Source organism: Ctenopharyngodon idella, chromosome 4, assembly GCF_019924925.1.
Source record: "Ctenopharyngodon idella isolate HZGC_01 chromosome 4, HZGC01, whole genome shotgun sequence".
Classification (NCBI taxonomy): domain Eukaryota; kingdom Metazoa; phylum Chordata; class Actinopteri; order Cypriniformes; family Xenocyprididae; genus Ctenopharyngodon; species Ctenopharyngodon idella.
The window spans coordinates 5051111-5077120 of record NC_067223.1 but is presented as its reverse complement, the minus strand read 5'-3'; the positions used below and the strand labels follow the sequence as shown (position 1 = coordinate 5077120).

Sequence of the window (26010 nt, the reverse complement as noted above, 5' to 3'; positions counted from 1 at the left end):
TTACTGCATCAGTGAAGTGTGGCATGGAAGTGATCAGCCTGTGGCACTGCTGAGGCAGGTAAGATGCTTCTGACGTTGTCTCTGGTTCAGAAGTGGCTTGGTAGTCCTTTTCCTGAAGATGTCTGAGTGTGGTGACTCTTGATGCGCTGACTCTGGCTTCATTCTACTCATTGTGAAGCTCTCCCAAGTGTTTGAATCGGCTTTACTTGACAGTATTCTCAAGCTTGCGGTCATCCCTGTTGCTTGTGCACCTTTGCCTACCCAATTTCTTCCTTCCAGTCAACTTTGCATTTAATATGCTTTGATACATCACTCTGTAAACAGCCACCCCATTCAGTAATGACCTTCTGTGACTTACTCTCTTTGTGGAGGGTGTCAATGATTGTCTCCTGGACCATTGCCAAGTCAGCAGTCTTCCCCATTAGTGTGGTTTCAAAGAACAAGAGATACCCGGAATTTATACTGTAGGGATGGTCATTTAATGAAACTCAAATGTAAATATTCTAATATTTTGAGATACTGGATTTTGGACTTTCATTAGCTGTACGCTCTAATCAACAAATTTAAAAAAAAAAACTTTTGAAATGTTTTACTTTACATGTAGGGAATCTAGAATATATGGAAGTTTCATTTTTTAAAATAATTTACAATAAAAAAATGAACTTTTTCACGATATTCTAATTATATGACCAGCACCTGTATGCCTTTTCAGCGCATCTGTGAAGTTTATTTAATTTCACTCGTTTAATCTGACTCCAATTTCAAATGATTCTCATTCTTAGGTTGTGTTTCCAATTAGAAATGAATCATTGGTTATGCATTAATTTAGATTTTTGATTATTCTTATTATCTTATATCTTCAATTATTCGTTCACTGCAGTCCCGGTATCGCTTTAGAAAAGTCACTTCGGCCGACTTGAGTGCTCTTCCCGGACACAAACTCGTCAGTTCTGACCTTAAACATTGGATGCAGGGTAAATATCTACCTTTAAGTCGGTCGCGCTCTGCTTACTCGTAACAAAAAGCATAGTTTTTATATATTTACGAAAACGGCAACTTATTTAAGGCAGCGATAGTCAGAAATCGAAATGGACTTAATTGATGTGCCCTATGCTCCATCTATTAAACCTTCCGTATGATCAATCCTGAACACAGATTTGCGGTAATACCTTCGCTTTAATCTACTAGAAATAATGAATCAAAAATAATACAGAATAAACCAAATATAACATTTTATTTGTCAAGTAAAAATGTATCATGCCAATTACATAGTTGGACAATTAGAAGCCAATTCAGAAATAATAAATGCATAACATCAACTGAAATGCACATGCACACAGTGGTGGATTAGTGTTTGAAGACACTTGTCCACCACTGTGTGGGGGCTTCTGGCTACAGAAAATCCCCCCTGACTGCTTTGCACTTTACCTTATATACCAAGACCAGAACAAAAGGATTGTAAATTTTTATTACACCAACACCTGTTTTGGGGGGAGAGCTATTGCATCCTGTAGATGTGTGAGGGCAAGGCGTTGTCCTATGATATTTCTTTGAGATCTTCTCTCCAGATAAGCTTTATTGCTTTATTGCAGGGTGCTTGATCTCAGTTTTTGTCTTAGCAGGAAAATCAAGTCTTACAGTCTGAATGCTTCAGTGTTTGTTTCTGCTTGTGTCTGAATGATTTTCATCATGTGTGTTGAAGGTGTTTGCTGTAGAGATTTCAGCATCAGTCTGCCAGAGAAGATTGAAGCTCTCAGTGGATCCTGTGTGATTATAAAGTGCACATTTGAGATTAAGGATGAATATGACAAAAAGCTCAATGAGAGTGATGCTACAGGATTGTGGTTCAAAGATGGAGATAATGTGAATAACCTTCTAGTGTTTAACTCCAGAGATCCCAAACCTAATCACTATAAAGGGGAAATAACTGGAAAACTACATGAGAAGAACTGCACCACTATCTTTTATAATGTTAGTTCAAATCATAATGGTAAATATTCCTTCAGGATTGAGAGTCGTGATCTGAAATACACCTACACTGAAAAAAACGGAAACATCTCCACTATAAATGTAATTGGTGAGTGGTTTGAGCCCTTCATTTTTAAATGAATATGTTAAATGAATATTTTACATTTATTTGTCATGTCATCATTGTCACTGTACTTAAAGGCACAGTTCACCCAAAAATGAAAATTCTTTCATAATTTACTCTCCCCCACGTTGTTCCAAACCTGTATGATTTTCTTTCTTCTGCTGAACACAAAAGAATATATTTTGAAGAATATGGGTAACCAAAGAGTTGATGGGAAAACTGGAAATCAATAGGGTCCCATCAACTGCTTAGGTTACCGACATTCTTCAAAATATCTTCTTTTGTGTTCAGCAGAAGAAAGAAATTCATACAGGTTTGGAACAACTTGAGGGTGAGTAAATGATGACACAATTTTCATTTTTTGGGTGAACTATCCCTTTATTCTTGTATTTGTGTGTCTTTCAGAGTCTCCCTCCAAACCCACAGTGAAGCTGTATGAGGAGCAGAAGGAGGTTCAGGATCAGGAGGAGGTGTTGGAGGGGAGCTCTGTGAGTCTGTGCTGCTCTGCTGAGACTCTCTGCTCCTCTCCTCCACCAACTCTCACATGGAGCTCCACTCCCAGAATCCCCCTCAGTGAGAGCAGCAGACAACAGGAGCTCATCTCTGATCTGAACTTCACTGCTACTCACCGTCACCACAGAGTCACTTTCACCTGCACTATAACCTACCAGCTACTGGACAAGAACAAAACAGCACAGGACAGCATCACATTACATGTTCAGTGTAGGATGTTTTTGCGACTTCAGTTCTTTTCTCTTCCACAAGATGCTAATAATGTATAATATCATTCTTTCTTTTTTCTTTTTCAGATGCCCCTAAAATCTCTCCCTCCTCCAGTTGTAACAGAACTGATGTAATTGTGTGTTTCTGTGAGGTTGATGGGAATCCCTCTCCTGAACTGGAGTGGCATCTGTCTGGACGTCCTGTCACTAACTCTTCAGACACGTTCATCAGTGAAGAGCGATTGGGCAGCACAGGCTTGAGGAGCTCCATCACTCTACATCAGTCACTCGCACACACATCTCTGCAGTGTGTCGGCAGAAACACTCGTGGCACTGAAAGAAAACTGTTTCAACTGCTTCCCTCTGTTTCACGTGAGCTGCAGTTCTGTTATTCATCCCATAGAACACAAATTGAGTATGGCCCTGTCCCAAATGGCACACTTGATGTGCACTTGTGGTCTTGTAGACTTACAATGGCCGCCATGTGCATGTCTGTTAGGTCCATGAGAAATGTGCCTATCTCTCTCCATCCCACCCATTCTCCATACCTCTTATCCTCTGCAGGGTTGTGGGAAATTGAGTATCTGTCAACTGATGATTAGAAATGAAAAAAGTCGTAACAGCATCAGTCATTAATGCTAATGCTGATCTCTCACTTTTTTTATATTGTTCCTATGCTCCTGCCATCATTTTTATTTTGTTGTTTAAAGATTACGATATGACTCGCTAGCCCTTGTTTAATTGAATCAGTGAATCATCAGTGGTTTTCCAAACACTCCTTTATTCTTCTTTAGGTTTGAATCATTCCTCTGTGATGACTGGAGTTGCTGTTGCAGCTGTGCTGGTCATTATGTTCTGTGCCGTTACATGGATCTGTGTACGGTAGGTGAACGACACATATGTCAACATACATGTTTTGACCATCAAGTAAAAAGTAACACGTTTCCTTAGGAATAGCTGAGTTTGGACACACTTTTTTCAATTAAAAAGCTTTTATTATTATTATTATTATTAATTAAGTGTTTTGCCACTAATTATGGGCACTTTCTGCTCCTCAAAAATATCAGCGTGTATTTTAATTTAGAAATTATAACATGTTCATCATGTAGCAATATATTCAAATCATAGTATGTATGAATTACATTTTTACATAATGTATGTTTGAACAAATTAATAGATCTAAGAAAAAATGTTGTTGCATTATATAACAAAATATCAAACCAAGAGGCATTTGTAAAAAAAAAACAAAAAAAAAACAATAGGTCAACAAAATGTTTCACAAACATTAGCAAAATTAATTAGCATTTAATTTATTAAAAATAGTTATACAATTCAAAATGAACACAAACATATTTCAGCACTATACGTTTGACACATGATGAATGACACTTTACACATCCACTAAAAACCACTTTTTTAGCAAAAAATAAAAAGCTCTTGCATCATTTGTTTGCAGACGCCACTTTCTTTGTCATTTTACCTGCAATGTAATTTTTAAGTGTGACTAAGGTGTCCAAATACTTCTTGGGGTTGCTGCACAATTTATTTTAAAAGCTAGTCCTGTCTGACTTGTAGTTTTGTTATCTGTGAAGCTAGTATATAAATGATATTAAACATGAACCCATGCTTTTCAGAAAAAAAAGTATGAAACTTATGGAGTCTAGAAGAGAAGGTGCAGCAAGAAGCATTTCAACCAGTGATGTGAGTTACAAATGACACACAAAATCACACAAATGATTTATTCACTAAACAAAAACCTAAAGTTGTAAACAAACTTAAATACACTTCTTACCAACCCAATAAAGTACTCAAACTTCTGAACAATTTACACAGACACACTAGAGCTTTCAATCACTTATTCAACCCTGTCAATCTTTTAGGCCGTTCCACACGAGAATGAAGAGGAGTCAGTTTATGCCAATAATGTCATGATGTCTTCTGCTGGAACTGCCACAGAAAATCCAGAATCACTCATTTATTCCTCCATAAACTTTACATCGGAGTCACGAGAGTTCGGGAGCATCTCTTCACTTCATGCCGACTATGCTGTGGTCAAACATTGTTCTGGAGGAGTGGCAAAGGCAGAGAACGCAATGGGAGAGTCTTCAAGAGCAATAGAGGCACCGGTGATTGTGAGTGCAGATGTAGTTACTAAACAAACAGAGTCAAAGGTTTCAGAGGAAGAGCTGGTTACTGACTCCTCTCAGCTTTACGCAAGGGTTAAACGCCGTAACCCATAGGGAACTTCAGCAGGGCTGTTTTTTGAATAGTAACATGATTGTATTTGCTTTTGGATAGTACAAAGATAGTATTTCAGTGTTATATACAAGATAGTAATGAGTTAGTATCATGACATAACCATGGTACTGGTGCCACCAAGCACCAAAAGAGCTCTTTTTCTTGTCTCATTGGTTGCTTTATACATCATAATGGACTCTCTTTTTTTTTTTCTTGGCAGAAGTTTTAATACAGGTAAGATTTAGTTTTTAATAATTAATAATTTCAACTCCAATCAGTATTCATTTCTGGCATTATTTATTTACCTGGCTGACTTTATCCTTTATTGCTGTGTATTCTCTTTCTGTTTCTACAGTCAAACATTGTAAAAATTCAGAAAGAAGTTTGATTAAAACCTCCTTTAAAAAAAACTTCCAGTAGTTGTCACTTTATTTTTTTCAACACAATAAATGTAGAGTAGGCTATTACATTTCATTTCACTGCAAAAAAAAAAAAAAATTTTTTTTTAGTGATTACGTATTGGTATTGCAAAATTGTGGTACACAGACGTCAATAGCAGTGTTTCTCAACCCTGTTCCTGGAGGCACACCAACGCTACGGGTGCTTCTCATTTCTAATTAGTACATTCTTGTTTCCTTCCCTCACTTCCTTTCCTTGCATCTTAGCTCCACCCCCTTAGGATAAGTTGGCTGAGTTCGATCAGTTTCCGATTCACAGGCTGGAGGACGCAGGACTGAGGAAACAAGGAGGCATCAATTTTAGTATTGAGAAGCACCCTACACATTTTCAAACTCTTCTATACAAACACAACTGATTCAACTCATCGGCTTGTTAGTAGAGACTCCAAGACCAGAAATATATGGGTCAGATAAGGGAGACATCCAAAATGTGCACTGCTGGTGTGCCTCAGGAACAGGGATGGGAAACACTGGTTTATAGAAACCTCAGTATCTCAGCTCAGGATGGTCTGAACTTATTTGGAGCAAAAGCTAGTCTGTAAAGCACATTAGAAGGTATATGGTGTCATCAGCTTGGGATTGCAAAAAGGTGGAAATAATATATATATATACAGGCTAACAAGAAGCTAACAAGGCAAAGGTGAGACTAATTAAACACAATGGAGACTAACTAATTGTCAGAAACTCTGGTTGCAGTGTTGTCGTGTAGCCGGTGAAAGCGGAGATTTTGTCTTGTGACGTCGGAGTGCGTGCCGTTATCCCCTTTGTTTACATGAGGCGAGTCTGTGCAATGGCAGGCCAAAATATTGCTGCTAATAACTGTGCTAAACAGGGCTTATAACATGTATACAGGCTTCTGATTGGTCAACATGGCTTTACGGCTAGGGTTATTTCGCCACCTGTTGGTTTGGCACGCTCTTGACAGCGCATCATAGCGTGTTTTTGCGTTTTCATGTGGATGGAGATTTTTTCCACAGAAACACCTAATAACGCCTGTAGGGCGGAACTAGGCCATCTTGATTAAAAAAAGTGCTTTAAAGTTCTGGATACACTTAAAATCTAGTCCTGAATACACTCTTCATTTTAAAGCACTAAAAACACAAGAACTGAGTGCTCAGAAAAGTCATCTTTGTGCAATGATGTCAGAACTGACAAAGCGTTCAAAATCACTGCCCCTGAAAAACCTGCAAGAATTAAAGAAATCACACTTCCTCCGCTGTCATAAATACACAACCTTAAGAGAACCACTGTACTGTCAAATACAGCATATTATCCCTGTCACTCCATGAAACTGACAAACTGAAAATATTACTTGGTGAAGGACCTTCTTCCTCTTTAGTAGCACACCATATTTATAATTGCCACAAACTAAGAGGTACTGAGTGAACACATCCACATTATAATACTATTAATATGTGTATAAATATATATGAATGCATTTTATATATGTTTGTTTGTTTGTTTGTTTTTCTTTCCTGTTTGTTTTTGTTTTGCTTTATGCAATGCTTTGGCAATATGTACCTAAATATGTCATGCCATTAAAGCAATATGAATTTAATTGAATTGAATTGATTTTTTTTTTAAATGGAGGAAAAACTACGCTTGCACGTGTGGACTAGGCCTTAGTTTCTATGCTTTCTGACTGGATTATTTTCACCTGTTGTTCATTTATTTACCTTGTTATCTCTGTATTTATATACCCTTATTTTCCTCTGTTAATTGTTCCATGTCGTCTTTGTATTAGATGGTTGTGCTATGTTTTATTCCTGGTAATCTCCTGCATGTTTCCTTTTTGAAAATAATATTAAAGACTGTTTCTGTTTCTGCATTGTCATGCGATCATTACAGCCACCAGCTGTGACAGTACATGGAACCCAGAAAAAAAAAAAAGCATATGGACTTACCAGTTGTGTAGTTGCTCAAGAGCAATGTAGTCTCAAGGACCACACCAAGGACTTCTTAGACTTGGCGTGACTTGCCACCTTCCCCGTCCACTCCCGGTGTGTGTTTATCCGGACGAGCTGAATCAAGCTCGTGGTGTTTCAGAAAGTTCAGTCAGTGTATTGTATTAGTGACTCTGTTCACACAGCACACCTCCACTCAGTCTCAAAATTAACAGCAGTAAAGAACTTGGTCCATAAATATTAGGCCTACATTTTTATCTCTTTTTTTTTTTTCTCCAGGAAAGATCTTGGCAGCTACACTGGTTTGACTGTTTTCTCATTTTTGGTAAGTCTTAAATTATTCTTCTTTTCCTTTAGATGTTGTTTCAGAAGTGCTGTTCGGTTTATTGAGCTGTTGGAAACTTTCAATGAGTTCATAAATATGTTATGTATAGTAGTATAGTTCCAAAAATATCCATTTGAATTCATTTTTGGGGCTTAATATATAATTCTCGGTAACACTTTAGTATAGGGAACACATATAAACTATTAACTATGACTTTTCCCTCAATAAACTCCTAATTTACTGTTTATTAATAGTTAGTAAGGTAGTTGTTAAGTTTAGGTATAGGATTATGAATGTAGAATAAGCTCATGCAGAATAAGGCATTAATATGTGCTTAATAAGTACTAATAAATAGCCAATATTTTAGTTATATGCATGCTAATAAGCAACTAGTTAAAAGACCCTAAAATAAAGTGTTACCTAATTCTCATGAGTCATTTTTTTTTTAAATATAATTTTTTATAATTTCTGCATGTAAATACAAGTGTGTGTGTTTCTCCACAGGACTGACTGTCTGTTAATGTAGAGATGGACACTGCAGAGAAAATCATTCTTTTCTGTTTTCTTTTACAAGGTTTGATTTTTCTCCCCTTTTAACTAGTTTAACAAGTGCTAAACTATGATAACTTTTCATTTAAAGTATTTTTAACTAAATTGATTTCAGATATTGATTGATGCACACATTTATTTTTTTTTTTTGACTGGGATCTCACTCAAAATATTCACAATTTACCCTTTTAAATGATCATGTATTGCAATGAAATGTTTTGTGAAATTAATTTAAAAAAACAATTATGTATTTAGATTTTTGTGTGTTTATAATACAACAGAAATGTGTTGGGGTGTCTGAATGCTTCTTTGTTTCTGCTTGTGTCCGAATGATTTTAATCGTGTTTGTTGTAGAGATTTCAGCATCAGTCAGAGAAGATTGAAGCTCTCAGTGGATTCTGTGTGATCATAAAGTGCACATTGGAGACTGAGAATAAATATGACTAAAACCTCACTGAGAGTGCTGCTACAGGACAATGGCTCAAAGATGGAACTAATCCGAATATCCATCAAGTATTCAACTCCAGAGATCCCAAACCTAATCACTTTAAAGGGGAAATAACTGGAAAACTACATGAGAAGAGCTGCACAAATATCTTTTATAATGTTAATTCAAATCATAATGGTAAATATTAGCTATGGTGATCTGAAATACACCTATAGAATGAAATCCTCCACTATAAATGTCAATGAAAGTGTTAAATGAATATTTATTTATTTATTTATTTATTTATTTATTTATTTATTTATTTATTTATTTATTTAATTCATGCTATCATTGTCACTTAATCACTTAATTTATGTGTATTTCAGAGTCTTCCTCCAAGCCCACAGTGAAGCTGTATGAGGAGCAGAAGGAGGTTCAGGATCAGGAGGAGGTGTTGGAGAGGAGCTCTGTGAGTCTGCGCTGCTCTGCTGAGACTCTCTGCTCCTCTCCTCCACCAACTCTCACATGGAGCTCCACTCCCAGAATCCCCCTCAGTGAGAGCAGCAGACAACAGGAGCTCATCTCCTCATCATAGAAGTGATGTATTCAAATCATGGTATTTATGAATTGCATTTTTACATAATGCATGTTTGAACAAATTAATAGATTAGTAAAGCGAAAAAAAAAAAAAAAAACCGCTTACATCATTCGTTTACAGATTCCACTTGCTTTGCAATTTTGTATCTGCATTGCAATGGACATTCAGACATTTTTAAGGTGTCCAAAATATTTGGGGGTCACTGCACAAGTTGATTCACTTGTGATTTTGCTCTCTGTAAAGCTAGTATGAAACTGATATATTAAATATTAACACGTTTTCAGAAAAGAGAATATTAAACTTCTGGCAGTCGATTTCAGTTCCAGTTTTGCTTGGTTCCTTATAAAAATGTATATTGCATCAGGATTTTAAACCGGCCCCCCATGCATACTATAAAATTACACCACTAGACTACCATGACTCACAGTCTTATAGGAAGAGAGTCAGATCTGTCACTGGTGCCCCATCGAAAAATTAAATAATTAAATAAATAAGAAAGGTGCAGGATGCCCAGAGTAAGTCACTCAACAGTAAGAATGCATTTCTATGTAGAGAGATATTATAATGGACTAAACATTAGTAACATAATTTGTTTCCAGATTGTCCACCAAGCAGAAGGTGAGTCTTCTTTGTTATAAGGCCTGGATATATTATAAGGCATGATATAGGTTGATGATGATGATAATGATGATGATGGTGTTTGAGAGTGTTTTTGTTCTCAGGCTCAGAATGAGGCAGCAGACACATATGCTTCTCTTCAGCTCTCTGCTCCACCCTCTGAATATGAAACTTTGAACATTAAGAGAGATGACACACAATAAACAACAAATACACATTTTATAAATACATCAAATACATCATTTTATCTTTTCTTCAGTCAGTTGTTCTTTCAGGATTTATACAATGCATGTATTTCCACATGAAAAAACGTCTCAGGTTATGCATGTAACCATGGTTCCCTGAGAACAGGGAACGAGGAGCTGCGAAAGAAATGCTAGGGGAACGCCTTCACGTGAACCGGTGTCTGAAACAATTATCAAATCAAGGCAATATCATATTGACCGACAACAGCCCATGACGTCATATAGATGCGACCTGAAAGTATATAAGGGCCGCCCAGATAACATTTCATCCGCTTATCGTCAGGGACTGTATGCAGGCGGGCCCCGAGGCATGGCTGAAAGACGCAGTGTCTCATTCCCTGTTCTCAGGGAACCATGGTTACATGCGTAACTCGCGCTGCGTCAGAAACACTAGCGGAACAATATACCCACGCCGTCATGCTGAGGGGAGTGCATGCCCCCGAACGAACCCCTGCCAGTCACTTCTCAGGGGAACATAGTCACCCCAAATGCCACCAGGGAGGCCCACCTGGTTTCTTACTCTACTAGAAACCTAGTCTGGCCAACAACCTGTCTCTTTCCTTCAGTCTCTACATAAGTCTCACGAAGAGACATACAGAAAGAGGGATTGCAAAGAGGGCAGTCAGACCGGATCTTAGAGACGGGCATCCTGGAGAACAGGACTCAGCGAAGTGCTATTGACCCTTGCAAGCGAGGGGAGTTAATCTGCTCGATCCTGCACTCTAAAAGGGAGCCCTCGCGAGGGGAGTGCTCACAGCCTAAGGGCTGATCTAACTGGGAGGCCTCGAGAGAAGCCTTCAACCTCTGACCAGACTTAGGGAACTAAGTACTCAAATCTAGAGTGGCCTGCTACCCAGAGCGTGTCCTGATGCTACAGCAACCACACTAGTGAGGGCTCACCACAGAGAGGCCTGCTAAGGCCTACTATCTAATGGCAATAAAAAATAGCTACCAAAAACCAAAAACTACCAAAAAATAGCTACTTAGCCCTGCTAAGACCAGCTACCCAACAGCACATCTGCTGGCTGCTAAGAGCCCAACATGGTGGGGACTCACTCTGATGGGATGCCTACTTAAGGCCAGCTACCTTATAGCAAGTCTAGTAGCAGAGATAGACTGTTTAAACAGTGCCTAAGCCTGGGACCTATCACATCGCCGACAAGCAGTGTACTCAGTAAAAGCACTTTTTACCCTTTAAGCAAGGGGAGTACAAACATACACCAACATGCCCTGGAGGAGGCCCACCTGGACCTACTACTGCAGACGAACATGGGCATCAGCTCATGGCAATGCTCGGGCTACAAGGGAACGTACTAAATGACCAGCCTGAAGTCAAAAGGTCAAAAAATACTGCTCGACCTGAGCCACAATGGTGCAGGCCAGATAAAAACAGAGCTATAAGCGAAGCACTCAGATCACACCTTGTCTTACAAGGGAGAGCTATCCGCCTGACCCTGAGAAAACTACAGGGTAGAGGCCTACCACCAAAACTTTATCATGACAGAAATGATATCTGTTCTCAGGCCTAGGGGAATGGGGGCGTTTCGTAGAAAAGCCACCCACAATCAACCCAACGCTTGAACGTTAGTTCAGCAGGTTTAAGAGAGAGCCTAGCGAGGGCCTAACAAAGACTAGCTTCTAAAATGCGGGACCACAGCAAAGTTTAGAATACTATTAACAAAGTGAAAGGGGCCTAACGCTGCCCAGGAGCAACTGCACCGGGGAGGCCTATCTAGCTGCCTATAACCCTAGTCGCTAACTATTATGCCTCTACACCAACCTGCAGAAGGGGGCGGGCCTTGGCCGGACGACTCTCAATAGAGAGGAGGCCAGCACTAGGGATGCCAAAAGGAACCTACACTCACCTAATGAGGGGTCAGAGGCAGGAATGCTTAGTAGACCGCCTTCACTATCCCTAGCGCTCAGCCTAGGCCAGCTGTCAGGGCGGCCCTGGTGAGGGCCAGTCCACAAAGCACAGATCTACCTGGCGCTCCTCAGAGCAGCGGCCTCTACAGAACAACTCTCAACTGAGAGGAGGCATAATCACTCAAACTGAAATGGCTAAGGTGGCTAAAAACTACCATGAAAGCCTTAGATATCCTAATTAAAACTAAGAAGAGTGACGCTAACCAGGTAACAATGTCAGGTAGCCACGTGGGCCAGCGCTAGACATTTAATCTATCTGAAGTCAAAGCGCTCGCCTTTTTGACACACCAGCCCTCCAAACCTTGTAGGAGAGGAGACAAACTACTCTACCCTGAGGTGGCTCTCAAGGCGGCCTGACGAGGGCCATCCCACAACAGAGCGGCGGCCTCAAAACCACTGCCAAGATGGGAGATGACCACCATGGAAAACGTGGCGTCTACCACCCTTACAAGCCATCTGTCTTACCCTTTTAAATCTTTTTTTATTCGTGTTTGCAGTTCTGAACCAAATCCTTAACCAAAGTGCAATGGTTTGTGGGCAATATTAGCTGTTAGACTGTGCATGGATCACACTTCCACCGGGAATAGTATAGACCATCGATTTGGGACACACTTATTCACTTATATATCTCACATACTATTTAAGAAAATTAAAGGTTACAAAAAAATATGTATATGTGCATGTATTCTAGTTTTTTATTTAATCTAATATCTCATTTGTGTCTTTTTGTGGACTATTATACAGACTGTTTGACCAAAAACAATCTTATTTGTCTTGTACAATCAGCTGTACTTTGAAGATTTTATATGCATATTTTCCATATGAAACACTCATACTGGACGTGACTTTCCGATAATACGCTTTGGTAACACTTTACAATAAGGTCCCATTTGTTAACATTAGTTAATGTATTATATATTTTTAAAACATTTATTAATCTTTGTTAAAGGTGCAATATGTAGGATTTCTCTCTACTAGAGGTTGCTAGATGCCTATTCAAAACAAAGGCGTAGCTTGATGACGGCAAGTTTGAGCGTGGAATCTTGGGACATGTGGTCTTCACATCATTCACAGCCGGTGGAAACAATTGGGATAGAACTCCTCCTTTTCGTGGATGTGATTATTAACGTTACTGTAGTATGAAGCAGAGCAGGACCGAGAGTTGTTGGAGCTGAACAAGGCCGCTGGAGCGATTGCACAACACACACCTCACGAGCAGCTGAACTTTTATTATGCCACAGTCGCCGGCGTCGCTTCTGCTTTTCCGGTCATGAATATGAGGTAACGCAGCTCTGTTTATCTCTGTTTATCGTATTAGATACATTTAAGAGTGTTGAAAATGATGTTATAACGTTACTCTGTGCGTTCGCTCGGCGGCTGCTGTGAGATACTTATTTGAGAGACACTGCAGTAAGCTAGATCGATTTTAGAATATGATATTAAATGCTGGATGGCCTGTGTTGATAAATGGCATGCAATTAATTTTAAAACGTATTGTATGATGGAGAAAATGCTGTATTACTGTTACTAAAAATAAAGCTGCATCAGATTATGCTATGTTAGCTACTTCACAAAATAGAGTTTTTCTCTGAGGCATGGTAAAGCATGGTACTCACAAAAAAAAAAAAAAAAAAAAAAAAATCAAGAAAATTAGATTTAAGCAATAATACTAAACGTGTTGAGCTATATAACAATAATTTGTTTTCTGTCTATAAACGTAACCAAACAGTTGTTCCCTTGTCTATTAAAACATGTATATTAAAGCGTCTTTGGTGTTTCCATGGTTTTTACAAAATAAAACCGGAAACCGAGGGTAACGCGGGTATGACGCAATTGCCAGGGGACTCCCGGAGCCTCGGTTAAAATTGCAATTTACTCACGATTTACAAATAGTTGGAAACATGGGATATTGTAAGTACTCAAGTGAACAAAATATATAACACTGGCCTAGTGGTTTTTGGATATTTCACTGCAAAATTCTTACATATTGCACCTTTAATGTTAATAAAAATTGTTCATTGTTTGTTAATGTTAGTTCACAGTGAATTAACGAATGTTGACAAATACAAATTTGGACTAAAATGTATCAGTAAATGTTGAAATCACCATTGAATAAGATTAATAAATGCTGAAGTAGTATAATATAGCTAAATTATGTCAAAAAATTAAACCTTGTACAGTGTTACCCAAGTTTTTATTTCAAGTAAGTCTTTTATAGGTTTTTTATTTTTTATTTTTTTTATTGAATAATAAACTGTATGTCTCTTTTTTTTTACTCTTCTTCTAATTTTGGATAGTCTACTACTGCATTATTGTTTGCCATGAAAATTCAAGCTTTTGCTTTCTGTTATTAAAGATAATAACCATAAATAAATGCTTTTAAGAAGTCAAAAGTATTTTTCAAAGTCCACAAATGGAGAAATGTCACAGCACATTTGCATTTTCTCATCTGTGCAACATATTCTAAATACATCTAAAAAACTGAAATGCTGAAAGAATGCTACTTTTTAATCAAACCACTCATGTTCAGTCAGCGGTGTAGTGTGAATTTTGTCAGTAAATCACCGGTGGAGGTACAGAGCAGTGATGTAGCACAGATCTTGGGTGGAATTAGTAGTTGTATTGCAGCAAGTGGAGACAGTATGAATTCCAATCTGAAGTGAGTGAGCATCTTTATGTCCTACTGACTCCAAACAGTAGAGAACTGAAACATTTTTCTTAGGTTATTGAATTCACCAATGCACTTTTTTTCACCACTGCTTTTTTTTTTTTTTTTTGGAAAAAAATCATGAGAAGATCACCAGTCCTGTCTTGATGCCACAGTATATGCTTATGTAAAAAATTAAGAGATTTTTTAGGGAAATCAGTAATGGCTTACTTTAGTTGTTTCTGCATATTAGGCTGGGATAGTAGAAAGAATGTAAACAGCCAGTTCATGTCTACATTTCAAATTATTTTAAAATGCTGCTGCTGTTGCTGATAAGCAAATACAGCAGTGCAGTTTCTTTATATACCATTTCCCTTTTCTGCACAAAGATATGAGTACACTTTATCAGATGCTTTTGGTTTAAAGAAAAATGAAGCTCTTCTTAGTATATGAATGCTGAGCAGGAACCTGATGGACTGTCACATTTATTTTTTTAATACTGGAAATAACAGCAATTGAATATGTCTTAGGGCCCTATTTTAACTATCTAAGCACATGATCTGAAGCGCATGACGCACATGCACTATAGGGCGTGTCCAAATCCACTTTTGCTAATTTAATGACGCAAAAAATGGTCGGTGCCCGGCGCATGCAAGGGTTGTACCTAGTCTCTTAATGAGTTATGGGTGTTTTTTGGGTGTAATGTGCAATAAATCTATCAGAGTGTCATCTCCCATTCCCTTTAAAAACCAGGTGCGCTTGCACCATAGCGGATTGCTATTTACATGGCGGAATATAGACGCCCTCAACCTGACGAGTCAGTTTAAATACATGTGTGTATTGCCACGATTGGTCAAATAATTAGCCAATTTCATTCGTCGTTACTGCAAATAGGTAATTCTCATACATGCAATGACTATCTATTATGACATGTAGGGCATTTTTATCTTACATAATAATCTTTTACATTGTAATCCTTTTATTTTTAATATTTGGCATGTTTGTGCCAAATACATTTTTTTTCCTCATCTCTGGCAAGTCTTGAACTCTTCTTATTCTTCTTTAGATGTTTCTTCAGACTTGTTGTTCAGTTTATTGAGCTGCTGGACACTTACAATGAGTTCATAAATATCTGTTTGTTCAGTATAATTACAAAAATGATCAGTTTACATTCCTTAGTGGGGATAAATTTATGATTTCTCTGAGTTTATTTGGTAACACTTTACACTTTACATAAGGTTCCATTTGTTAACATTAAAGTAGTAACTAACATAAATTAACAATGAGCAAAACATTTGTTACAGAATTTATTAATCTTTGTTAACTAATGTTAACAAATACAACTTTTGATTTTAATAATGCATTAATGTTTAAATCAACATTAACTATGATTAATAAATGCTGTAGAAGTATTGTTCATTCTAAGTTCATGTTAATTAAAGTAGTTAACTAATGTTAAAGGGTTGGTTCACACAAAAATGAAAATTATCTCATGATTTACTCACCCTCAAGCCATCCTAGGTGTATATGACAATCTTCTTTCAGATGAACACAATTGGAGATATATTTAAAAATATCCTTAGTCCTCCAAGGTTTATAATGGTTGTGAATGGGGGGTCACATTTAAAAAAAAAAAAAAAAAAAAATGCATTCATCCATAATCAAAGTAATCCAGTAGGTTATCCATGTAACGATCAGTCCTACTGATGGCGAGTTGATGAACCCATGTGCAGTTTACTTAGAATCCAAAAGTGAGCAAACAAACAAAGCAACCACTTGACAATAACACTCACCAACAGCAGGGTTACATAATCAATATACAACAAAGTAACACGGAGAACAAGAGGCTTAAATACATGAACTTAGAGAACACATGACTAAGACAACCAATGGGCAAGAGACACAAGGAACAAGGGAACCAATGACAGAACAGAACTCAGAAACACATGACCATAAACAACCAAACAGAACATGACACATAGACTAAGGAAACACATAAGGAGCAAGGGAAGCATGACACAAACAAGCTACAAGAATCAAACTACAAAATAAAAGACATGAAATCATAAACATAAACATGAACATGAACAAAACTATACATTACAATCCAACAACCCCAGTGGGTTAATAAAGGCCTTTTGAAAGCAAAGAAATGCATTTTTGTAAGAAAAATGCCCATATTTAAAACATTATAAATTCAAATAACTAGCTTCCGGTGGACAACCATACGGATACTGCGCAAGTCGACTTGTGCCAAATCAGTAAACGCCTAACGCGGTGCATGACGCAGGATGTAGGAGTATTGTAAGCTTAGATGCCTCTCATGGTTCAAACAAGTCGGGCTGTGCAATAAACACAAGCTCCTCTTCTCTAATATCGAAATCCTCCGACATTTCCCTTTTAAATTTCTCAATTTAGACTGCTAATTCTTGACCGGTGTTTTGTTTTGCTCTCTCCTTTGCGCCTCCGCGTTCGTCATTGCGTCATTGTGTCGTCGGGTCAAAGGTTGCTCTTCCACCCAAATCGACTTGCGCAGTATGCATACGGTCGTCCGCTGGAAGCTAGTTATTTGAATTTATAAAGTTTTAAATATAGATATTTTTCTTACAAAAACGCATCCCTTCGCTTCAAAAGGCCTTCATTAACCCACTGGAGTCGTATGGATTACTTTGATTATTGATGGATGCATTTTTTTGTTTGTTTTGTTTTAAATGTGGCCCCCCATTCACAAAAATTATAAACCTTGGAGGACTAAGGATATTTTTAAATATATCTCTGATTGTGTTTGTCTGAAAGAAGATAATTATATACACATAGAATGGCTTGAGGGTAAGTAAATCATGGGATAATTTTTATTTTTCGGTGAACTATCCCTTTAACTATGAAACCATATTGTAAAGTGGGTAACATTTTACAAAAGGTTAATTAGTTAAACATTAGTTAATGTATTAACTAACATGAACTAACCATGAGCAATACATTTGTTACTGTATTTACTAATATTCATTAATGTTAGTTAATGAAAATACAGTTGCTTATTGTTTGTTCATGTTAGTTCACAGTGCATTAACTAATGTTAACAAGATTTTAATAATGTATTAGTAAATGTTGAAATTTATTATTCTGTCTATGTGATACTATGGTGCTTCAGATAGTTTACTTACAGACACTGAAGAACATTTATACAATGTTGAAAAACAGTTATTTTCTCAAGACTACTTAAAAATATTATTACTATATAAATTAAATTGCAGTTGATTTTTTTTTATTTCACTGTTGCTGTTCTGCTTTTACCCTTTTAACAATGACCCTGTAATGCAAATTAATGTTTTGTAATGGGAAAAAAAATATTGTTTTTGTTTGTAGCGTTTTGCATTATAACAGAAATGTGTTTGTCTGTCTGAGTGCTTCAGTGTTTGTTTCTGCTTGTGTCTGAATGATTTTCATCATGTGTGTTGAAGGTGTTTGCTGTAGAGATTTCAGCATCAGTCAGAGAGGACTGAAGCTCTCAGTGGATCCTGTTTGATCATAAAGTGCACATTTGAGATTGAGGATGAATATGACAAAAACCTCACTGAAAGGGCTGCTACAGGATTGTGGCTCAAAGACGGAGATAATGTGAAAATCCATCTAGTGTTTAACACCATCAGAGCATCTCCCAAACCTAATCACTTTCATGGGAAAATAACTGGAAAACTACATGGGAACAACTGCACCACTATATTTTATAATGTTAGTTTAAATCACAATGGTAAATATTACTTCAGGATTGAGAGTGGTAGTGATCTGAAATACATCTACACAAAAAACACCTCCACTATAAATGTCATTGGTGAGTGATTTGAGCCTTTTATTCATAAATGAATGTGTTCAATGAATATTTTAAATGTATTTGTCATGCCATCATTGTCTCTTTACTTATTCCTGTATTTATGTGTCTTTCAGAGTCTCCCCCCAAACCCACAGTGAAGCTGTATGAGGAGCAGAAGGAGGTGCAGGATCAGGAGGAGGTGTTGGAGGGGAGCTGATTGTAGTAAAAATGGCCTGAAACTAAGATAATACAAACTACATGTTGAGGTCCTGCTCGACCAGCTGGGGTTTATTTTCGGGACAGTGACCAAACATTTGTACAATGTAAGTAATGAATTTGAATCCAGGTTGTGACTAGAGTTTTCAATCATGATTTTTTTTTTTTTTCCAGAAGAGAAAACAGCAGATCCTCACAGACAAAACAAGAAGATACTACTGGAATCATTATGACTGATAAGGTGAGTCGTACCAACAAAACACATTATTCATTGAAAAATGGCACCTTAACAAACAACATTGCTTGAAAATATTCCATCATTTTAAACATATACAGTAGTTCACTCAAAAACTACAATTTTGTCAAATTACTCTCAGTCATGTGGTTTCAAGCCCATATTTTCTTTCTTCTGTACTGCTGTTCTTCTGTATCAGAATACACCACAGCAATTCACCCCGAATACCCTACTGCATTTATCCTCTAGGATATTCAACAAGATTGTGAGAGTGAGTCTGTTTATGCCAATAATGTCATACTGTCACCTGCTGAAGCTGCCACACTGAATCGTCAAGAATCCCTCCATTATGCCTCCATTGACTTCAAAAACCTCAAACCAGAGTCCGAAGAAATCAGGGGTATCTCCTCGCTGACCACTGACTACGCTGTTATCCGTTATTCTGGTAAAGTGAGGGAGACAAAAAGCTCTGTGGGAGGTGATTAACCCAACAGCAACATCTCAGCTTTGAAGTCCCAAAAAGATTAAACTGTACCAGACAGGGGGACAAATATCAGAAAAGAGTCCTTTGAGCTATCAGAAGATGCATATGAAGAAACTTCACACATCCTAAGACTGTTCCCACAAAAAAAAGTTTGTCATCAGTGCAGATATGGTTAAAAGTAAAGCAAGCAACTGAACCTAAGTCGCTCACACCGTCAGTTGAAGAATTATTATTTTTTTTTTTTGTCATGTTTCCCTAAAAAATGTCAATTTAAAAAATCTATACACTGATACATATTTATTCATAATCATCAGAGCTTGAATATATATTAGAAGCTTTAAAAATGAATATATATAATATATAAAAACAAAAACAAATCATATAAATATTTTGTAAAAAACTTCCTCTGACCTTAGTTTGGTGGTTTGTGTTTTTGTTTTGTTTTTTCCAGATGAAGTACATGTTCATAGTTTTTTACATCTTGATGGTTTCTTCTGATCCTGTTTTATTTATCTTTCTCTGATTGAATATTACATTAAAGAAAAAAAATGTACTCACATAACTTTTGATAGTATGCCTACTTATAAACAAAACTAAACTGTTGCTTCATTTTTTGACCAGCAGAGGGCAGCATTATGGGCACATGATCCACACAAATACTGTATGCTACTGCTCTAAAACAAGCTTCTCATGTAACATTCTATTCGAATTTTAAATGATTTTGAATTTTTCGATTATATTATTTTTTTTATTATTTACCACATTATCACCTGACGTTGTTTCCCTCCTGTTTCCTGCTCAAACGTCTATAAAACTTGTACACTACATTTAAAGATTTCTGAAGCCATACGATAGCTTTATGTGAAGAACAGATGGAACAAAGGAACAGATTAAGTAGGTTCTGTAGTTTTACAGCAGCACACCGCACAGAAAATGATACAAAATAAATTGAAGATTCTGCTTGTGCACAGAATATGTTCATGATGTCACAGGAAGTACTGGTGTGAATGTGATGTGAAGAAAGAGGGGAGTTATAATCAGTAGATTAGATCAGTAGTTTAAGCTACAAATTCTGTTCCCACAGCACAGCTTCACTCTGTCTTTAATCAGAAGCAGATGTTACTGTAAACTTTGGATCTAAACAGGAGATTCCGACACTTTCTGCTACGAAGGTCAGATTTTTTTAACAAATTTCCTCTTTCATATTTTTATGGTCTTGTTGCTGTTTTACAGCCATTACATTAAAATTAATAGAATCATAGAACATCAGCAGAGATTCTGTCATATCCAGCATCCAAAAGTTTAATACTGAGAATATTTAAATTTTTTTTTAATGGTGAAATTACTGTAAAGTGAACATAATTATTTTTTAATTATTTTTTGGGGGTAATGAGCCAAGATTCAAGGGTCTAAACAAGAAAATAAACATTCACAGAGAGATAAACCTGTAATATAGAAAGTTTTAGATATTATAGATATTTTGATATTATTATTATTATTTAGATATTTATAAAGTATTTACATTTTTGAGAAGAAGAAAAAACAACTAAAAAGACAAGCAACGTTTTCCATCAACCAGTGATGGCGATGTAAAGTTTGACACGTTCCTCTTTCCTTCTTCCGTCCCATCTTTGGCACATACATTTTTGCATAAACTCCTGCATCATTTTCCTTGACAGTAAAGGTGTTTCACTGTGTCAGAGCTTCCACAAACCACAAACTCAAAGAAACATCTCTCAGGAGAAATAAGGGACCTTCCTAAATATACAATACATTTGTTGGGAAAAAGTGTGCTGAAGATATACAGGGGGTGGTCATGTTGGTCAAGCTTGCTTTTCTCCGACAGGTGGATGTTCATCACAGAATAAAAGGATGGATATCCAGAGAGCAGAGAAAATAATTCTACTTATTTTTCTGTTGAAAGGTTTGGATATTTTTATGAATTAAATGTAAAAGCATTTTTTTTTTTTTAAATTAATTCTTTAATGAATTAATGTTTGTGTTGTGTGTGTTGAAGGTGTTTGCTGTAGAGATTTCAGCATCAGTCTGCCAGAGAAGATTGAAGCTCTCAGTGGATCCTGTGTGATCATAAAGTGCATATTTGAGATTGAGGATGAATATGACAAAGAGCTCAATGAGAGTGCTGCTACAGGATTGTGGCTCAAATATGGATATAATGTGAATATCCATCAAGTGTTTAACTCCAGAGATCCCAAACCTGATCACTTTAAAGGGGAAATAACTGGAAAACTACATGAGAAGAACTGCACCACTGTCTTTTATAATGTTAGTTCAATTCATAATGGTAAATATTACTTCAGGATTGAGAGTGGTAGAATGAAATACACCTACTCTGAAAGAGAAAACATCTCAACTATAAATGTCATTAGTGAGTGATTTGAGCCTTTTACTGATAAATGAATGTTTTAAATGAATTTTTTTAAAAGTGTTTGTCATACCATCATTGTCACTTCACTTAATCTTGTATTTATGTGTCTTTCAGAGTCTCCCTCCAAACCCACAGTGAAGCTGTATGAGGAGCAGAAGGAGGTTCAGGATCAGGAGGAGGTGTTGGAGGGAAGCTCTGTGAGTCTGCGCTGCTCTGCTGAGACTCTCTGCTCCTCTCCTCCACCAACTCTCACATGGAGCTCCACTCCCAGAATCCCCCTCAGTGAGAGCAGCAGACAACAGGAGCTCATCTCTGATCTGAACTTCACTGCTACTCACCGTCACCACAGAGTCACTTTCACCTGCACTATAACCTACCAGCTACTGGACAAGAACAAAACAGCACAGGACAGCATCACATTACATGTTCAGTGTAAGTAATGCCTTATATCTGTTTTGACATGATGTCAATCATGTTATTGTAAATTATATTGTGTGGCCATGTATTTGTATCCCTTCAGATTCCCCTAAAAAACACATCAGTTTCTGTGCTTCCCTCTGGCTCGGTGTTGGAGGGCAGTTCAGTGATTCAGTGAACCAAAAATGAAAGTTCTTCCATCATTAACTATGTTTCTATAAAACACAAAATAAGTTATTCAGCAGAATGTCCAGACTGCTCTTTTTCAAACAACAGCAGTGAACTGGGGCTGGCAAGATAAAAAAAAAGACAAAAAAATGAACATTAAAGTAGTCCAACTGCCAGAACAGTCACATTTGAGATGTTTGTTTCTTTGTTTGTTACTAAGTTTTTATGCTTGTTATTTATTTGCACATATCCAAAAGTCCTTATTGGACAGTTCCTATTCATTTTATATGGAAAAGAGCAGCCTGGACATTCTGCTTCTTTTTCTGTTACATGGGGGGAAGACAAATGAGTTTGGAATATTTTAAATCTAAAATGAATAACCAAACCTTCATAAGTTAAATCTAATGTAGAGTCAGGAACTAATACAGAAAACAAATCTCAGCTAGTGTCTGAATGTGAACTGTAAGGCAGTAAAATGAGTCATTAATATGTAAGCCACCTTCAGTGATTGTAAGCAATGTGAACTACAGTAGAAAAGTTACTATGAAAAGGTTCCAGTTGTTCAGCACAGACTTTCTCGATTTTTCTCTCTATTAGATGCTCCTCAAATCTCCACTTCCTCCAGCTGTGTCAGTGGGGATGTAACTGAGTGTTTCTGTGAGGTTGATGGGAATCCCTCTCCTGAACTGGAGTGGCATCTGTCTGGACGTCCTGTCACTAACTCTTCAGACACGTTCATCAGTGAAGAGCGATTGGGCAGCACAGGCTTGAGGAGCTCCATCACTATACATCAGTCACTCACACACACATCTCTGCAGTGTGTCGGCAGAAACACTCGTGGCACTGCAAGTCAACTGTTTCAACTGAATCTCTCGCCTTTGCAGTTTACAGGTAACGTCTCTTCTGAACTAAAATTAAATTAAACATAAAAACAAGATTTCTACCAGTCATTACTGTGGTAACTGATTGAATACAACACAGATTCATCCTTTATTATTTTCAGTTATTTTATGCATTTGCAGAATTTTCATTTTTGAATGAACTAACTTTTTAACAACTATGACAGTACTGGGACTCTCTGTTTTCTCTCTTTCTACTGTGACCTATATTTATGTTTTATGGGCATATTGTGTATTTTCAGAATATCAACAGGTTACAGTTTCCCTCCTGATCATATTAATGCTGATTCTGGTTTTGTACGCTCTGACTGTTGGACTTGGGATCTACAAAATTAGACAGTAAGTCCAGAGACTTCATGCCCATTCAAACCAAGGCACTTGCCCAATCAGAATTTTGAACCAAATGAATTTTGAATGCAACTGCCAAAAGACTTGATTTATAAGTATAAAAGGTGCAGTAAGCAATTTCTGAGAAACACTTTTGATATTTGAAATCAACCCAAACAAACACACCCCTTCCTTCAATGCTCCCCCCCAAAATGCATGATCACACAATGCAAGAGTGGATGTCTCTTTATAGGTCAATTCACACCGCACCGACAAACGCAGACAATCACCAGATTACAGTACGTCACTTCTCATACATTCTACGACCAGACACCGAAAAGGGTAACACACTGATTCGACAATACCCAACAAAGTGTCTGTTGCCGTCTGCCGTGAAATAATGCTTCGCAAAAAACTAAGGCGAAGATGATGAGCGAACGACAAAGAAGATTGTCAGAAGCGCGTCAGCTCCAGACAAACAATTACACTCAAAACTGTCCTGTTCCTAGCTGACATTACAACAACAGCTTACATTGGTTTTGTGAAACATAGCAAAACCAAATGTTAGTCACGTATAAAGCAGAAACAACTCAACCTTGGTGTCCATTTTCACGGCTTCCACGCTTAATCTCTACAACGCTGGAAAGCTTTTCTAAGTGGGTTGTAAAGCTCTTTCCTGATAATAACCCTTCTTTTTTCAATGATATTCCTCTGACCTTGTCTCTTTTGTTATTGAAACCGGCCCCCCATGCATACTATAAGATTACACCACTAGTCCATCATGACTCACAGTCTTATAGGAAGAGAGTCAGATCTGTCACTGGTGTCTCATCGAAAAAAAAAAAAAAAAAAAAAAAAAAGCATCAAACAGTAAGAATGCATTTCTATAGAAAGATATTATAATGGACTAAACATTAGTAACCTAATATCCTTTGTTTCCAGATTGTCCACCAAGCTGAAGGTGAGTCTTCTTTGTTATAAGGCCTGGATATATTATAAGGCATGATATAGGTTGATGATAATGATGATGATGGTGTTTGAGAGTGTTTTTGTTCTCAGGCTCAGAATGAGGCAGCAGACACATATGCTTCTCTTCAGCTCTCTGCTCCACCCTCTGAATATGAAACTTTGAACATTAAGAGAGATGACACACTATAAACAACAAATACACATTTTATCTTCTTCGTTTTCTTCAGTCAGGTGTTCTTTCAGGATTTAAAGACTAATTAAAAAAACTAATTTCACATGAATCCTGTGTCTGATACATTACAAAAGCATGAAGATCAAGCCTCACTGGCATCAAATATGCATTCTTTGTCATATTTTACTGAATTCTGTATTTTAGATGCTTCTGTCACCATACACCAGACTGTCGATCATCCTGTAACAGTTGACATCCTCATATATATATCTTTTTATTTGTGTTTATAGTTCTGAACCAAATCCTCATCCAAAGTGTACTGTTAATGGGCAATACTGTGCATGTCAGGATCCACACAGTAGACCATCTGGGTACATTTGGTATACTATGATTTGGGACACACTTATTCTAATCTCACATAATATTTAAGAATGCGAAAGATTACAAAAATGTATATGTGCATGTATTCTAATTTTATTTTTTTATTTTTCCTAATATCTCATTTGTGTCTTTTTGTGGACTATTATGGACATTAAAAAATTCTTTGTCTTCTACAATCAGCTGTACTTCAGTAAAAATCTGGTCATTGTTTGTTCATGTTAGTTTACAGAACATTAACAAATGTTAACAAATACAACTTTGGACTAAAAATGCATCAGTAAATGTTGAAATTACCATTGATTAATAAATTCTGAAGAAGTAGTGTTTATTGTTAGTTCATATTCACTAATATAGTTAACTTATGTTAACAAATTAACAAATGAAACCTTATTGTAAAGTGTTACCCAAGTTTTTATTTCAAGTAAGTCTGTTATTTGTGTTTTTTTGTTTGTTTCCACCACTGCTTTATTTGGAAAACATTGCAAGAAGATCTCCAGTCCTGTCATGATGCCACAGTATATGCTCATGTAAAAATATAAAAGCTATTTAAAGTGCTTCACAGTGTTTATCTGGGAATCTTCTGGGAATTCAGTAATGACTTACTTCTGCATATTAAGTTTTTCTGCACAAATATATGATTACACTGTATCCAAAGCTTTTGGTTTAAAATAAAAGTTAAGCTCTTAAATGAATGCTGAGCAGGAAACTGATGGAACTTATTTATTTTTAATACTGGAAATGACAGCAATTGAATATGTCTTAAAGTTCAAATCCTGAAGTATAATCAGTTTAC

At 36.9% G+C, this 26010-nt stretch overlaps 1 protein-coding gene and 1 long non-coding RNA gene across 6 annotated transcripts in view; one reads left to right on the top strand and one right to left on the bottom strand.

Annotated features, from left to right (window-relative positions):
• LOC127510907 (uncharacterized) overlaps nt 1–25909 on the top strand; it is a 46329-nt gene extending 20420 nt beyond the window's left edge. Inside the window, exons 10-16 of one of the 5 annotated variants that reach the window (XM_051891064.1) lie at nt 21342–21419; nt 21513–21884; nt 21999–22316; nt 23067–23360; nt 23611–23707; nt 24638–24656; nt 24755–25909. In XM_051891064.1, the coding sequence (XP_051747024.1) occupies nt 21342–21419; nt 21513–21884; nt 21999–22316; nt 23067–23360; nt 23611–23707; nt 24638–24656; nt 24755–24853 (1277 nt within the window). In that variant the 3' untranslated portion in view covers nt 24854–25909. Of the gene's footprint in view, nt 1–1702; nt 2078–2497; nt 2816–2901; nt 3187–3608; nt 3697–4448; nt 4516–4694; nt 5322–21341; nt 21420–21512; nt 21885–21998; nt 22317–23066; nt 23361–23610; nt 23708–24637; nt 24657–24754 lie in introns of those variants that run through there. The other 4 variants (XM_051891063.1, XM_051891062.1, XM_051891061.1 and 1 more) reach the window with 4 other exon arrangements.
• LOC127510911 (uncharacterized) lies at nt 5677–16666 on the bottom strand. The gene is made up of 3 exons (XR_007929784.1): nt 16255–16666; nt 7415–7587; nt 5677–5785 (listed from the first exon to the last, which is right to left on the bottom strand). It is a non-coding gene; the product is annotated as an uncharacterized LOC127510911 (long non-coding RNA).
• Nucleotides 25910–26010: the final 101 nt, after the last annotated feature.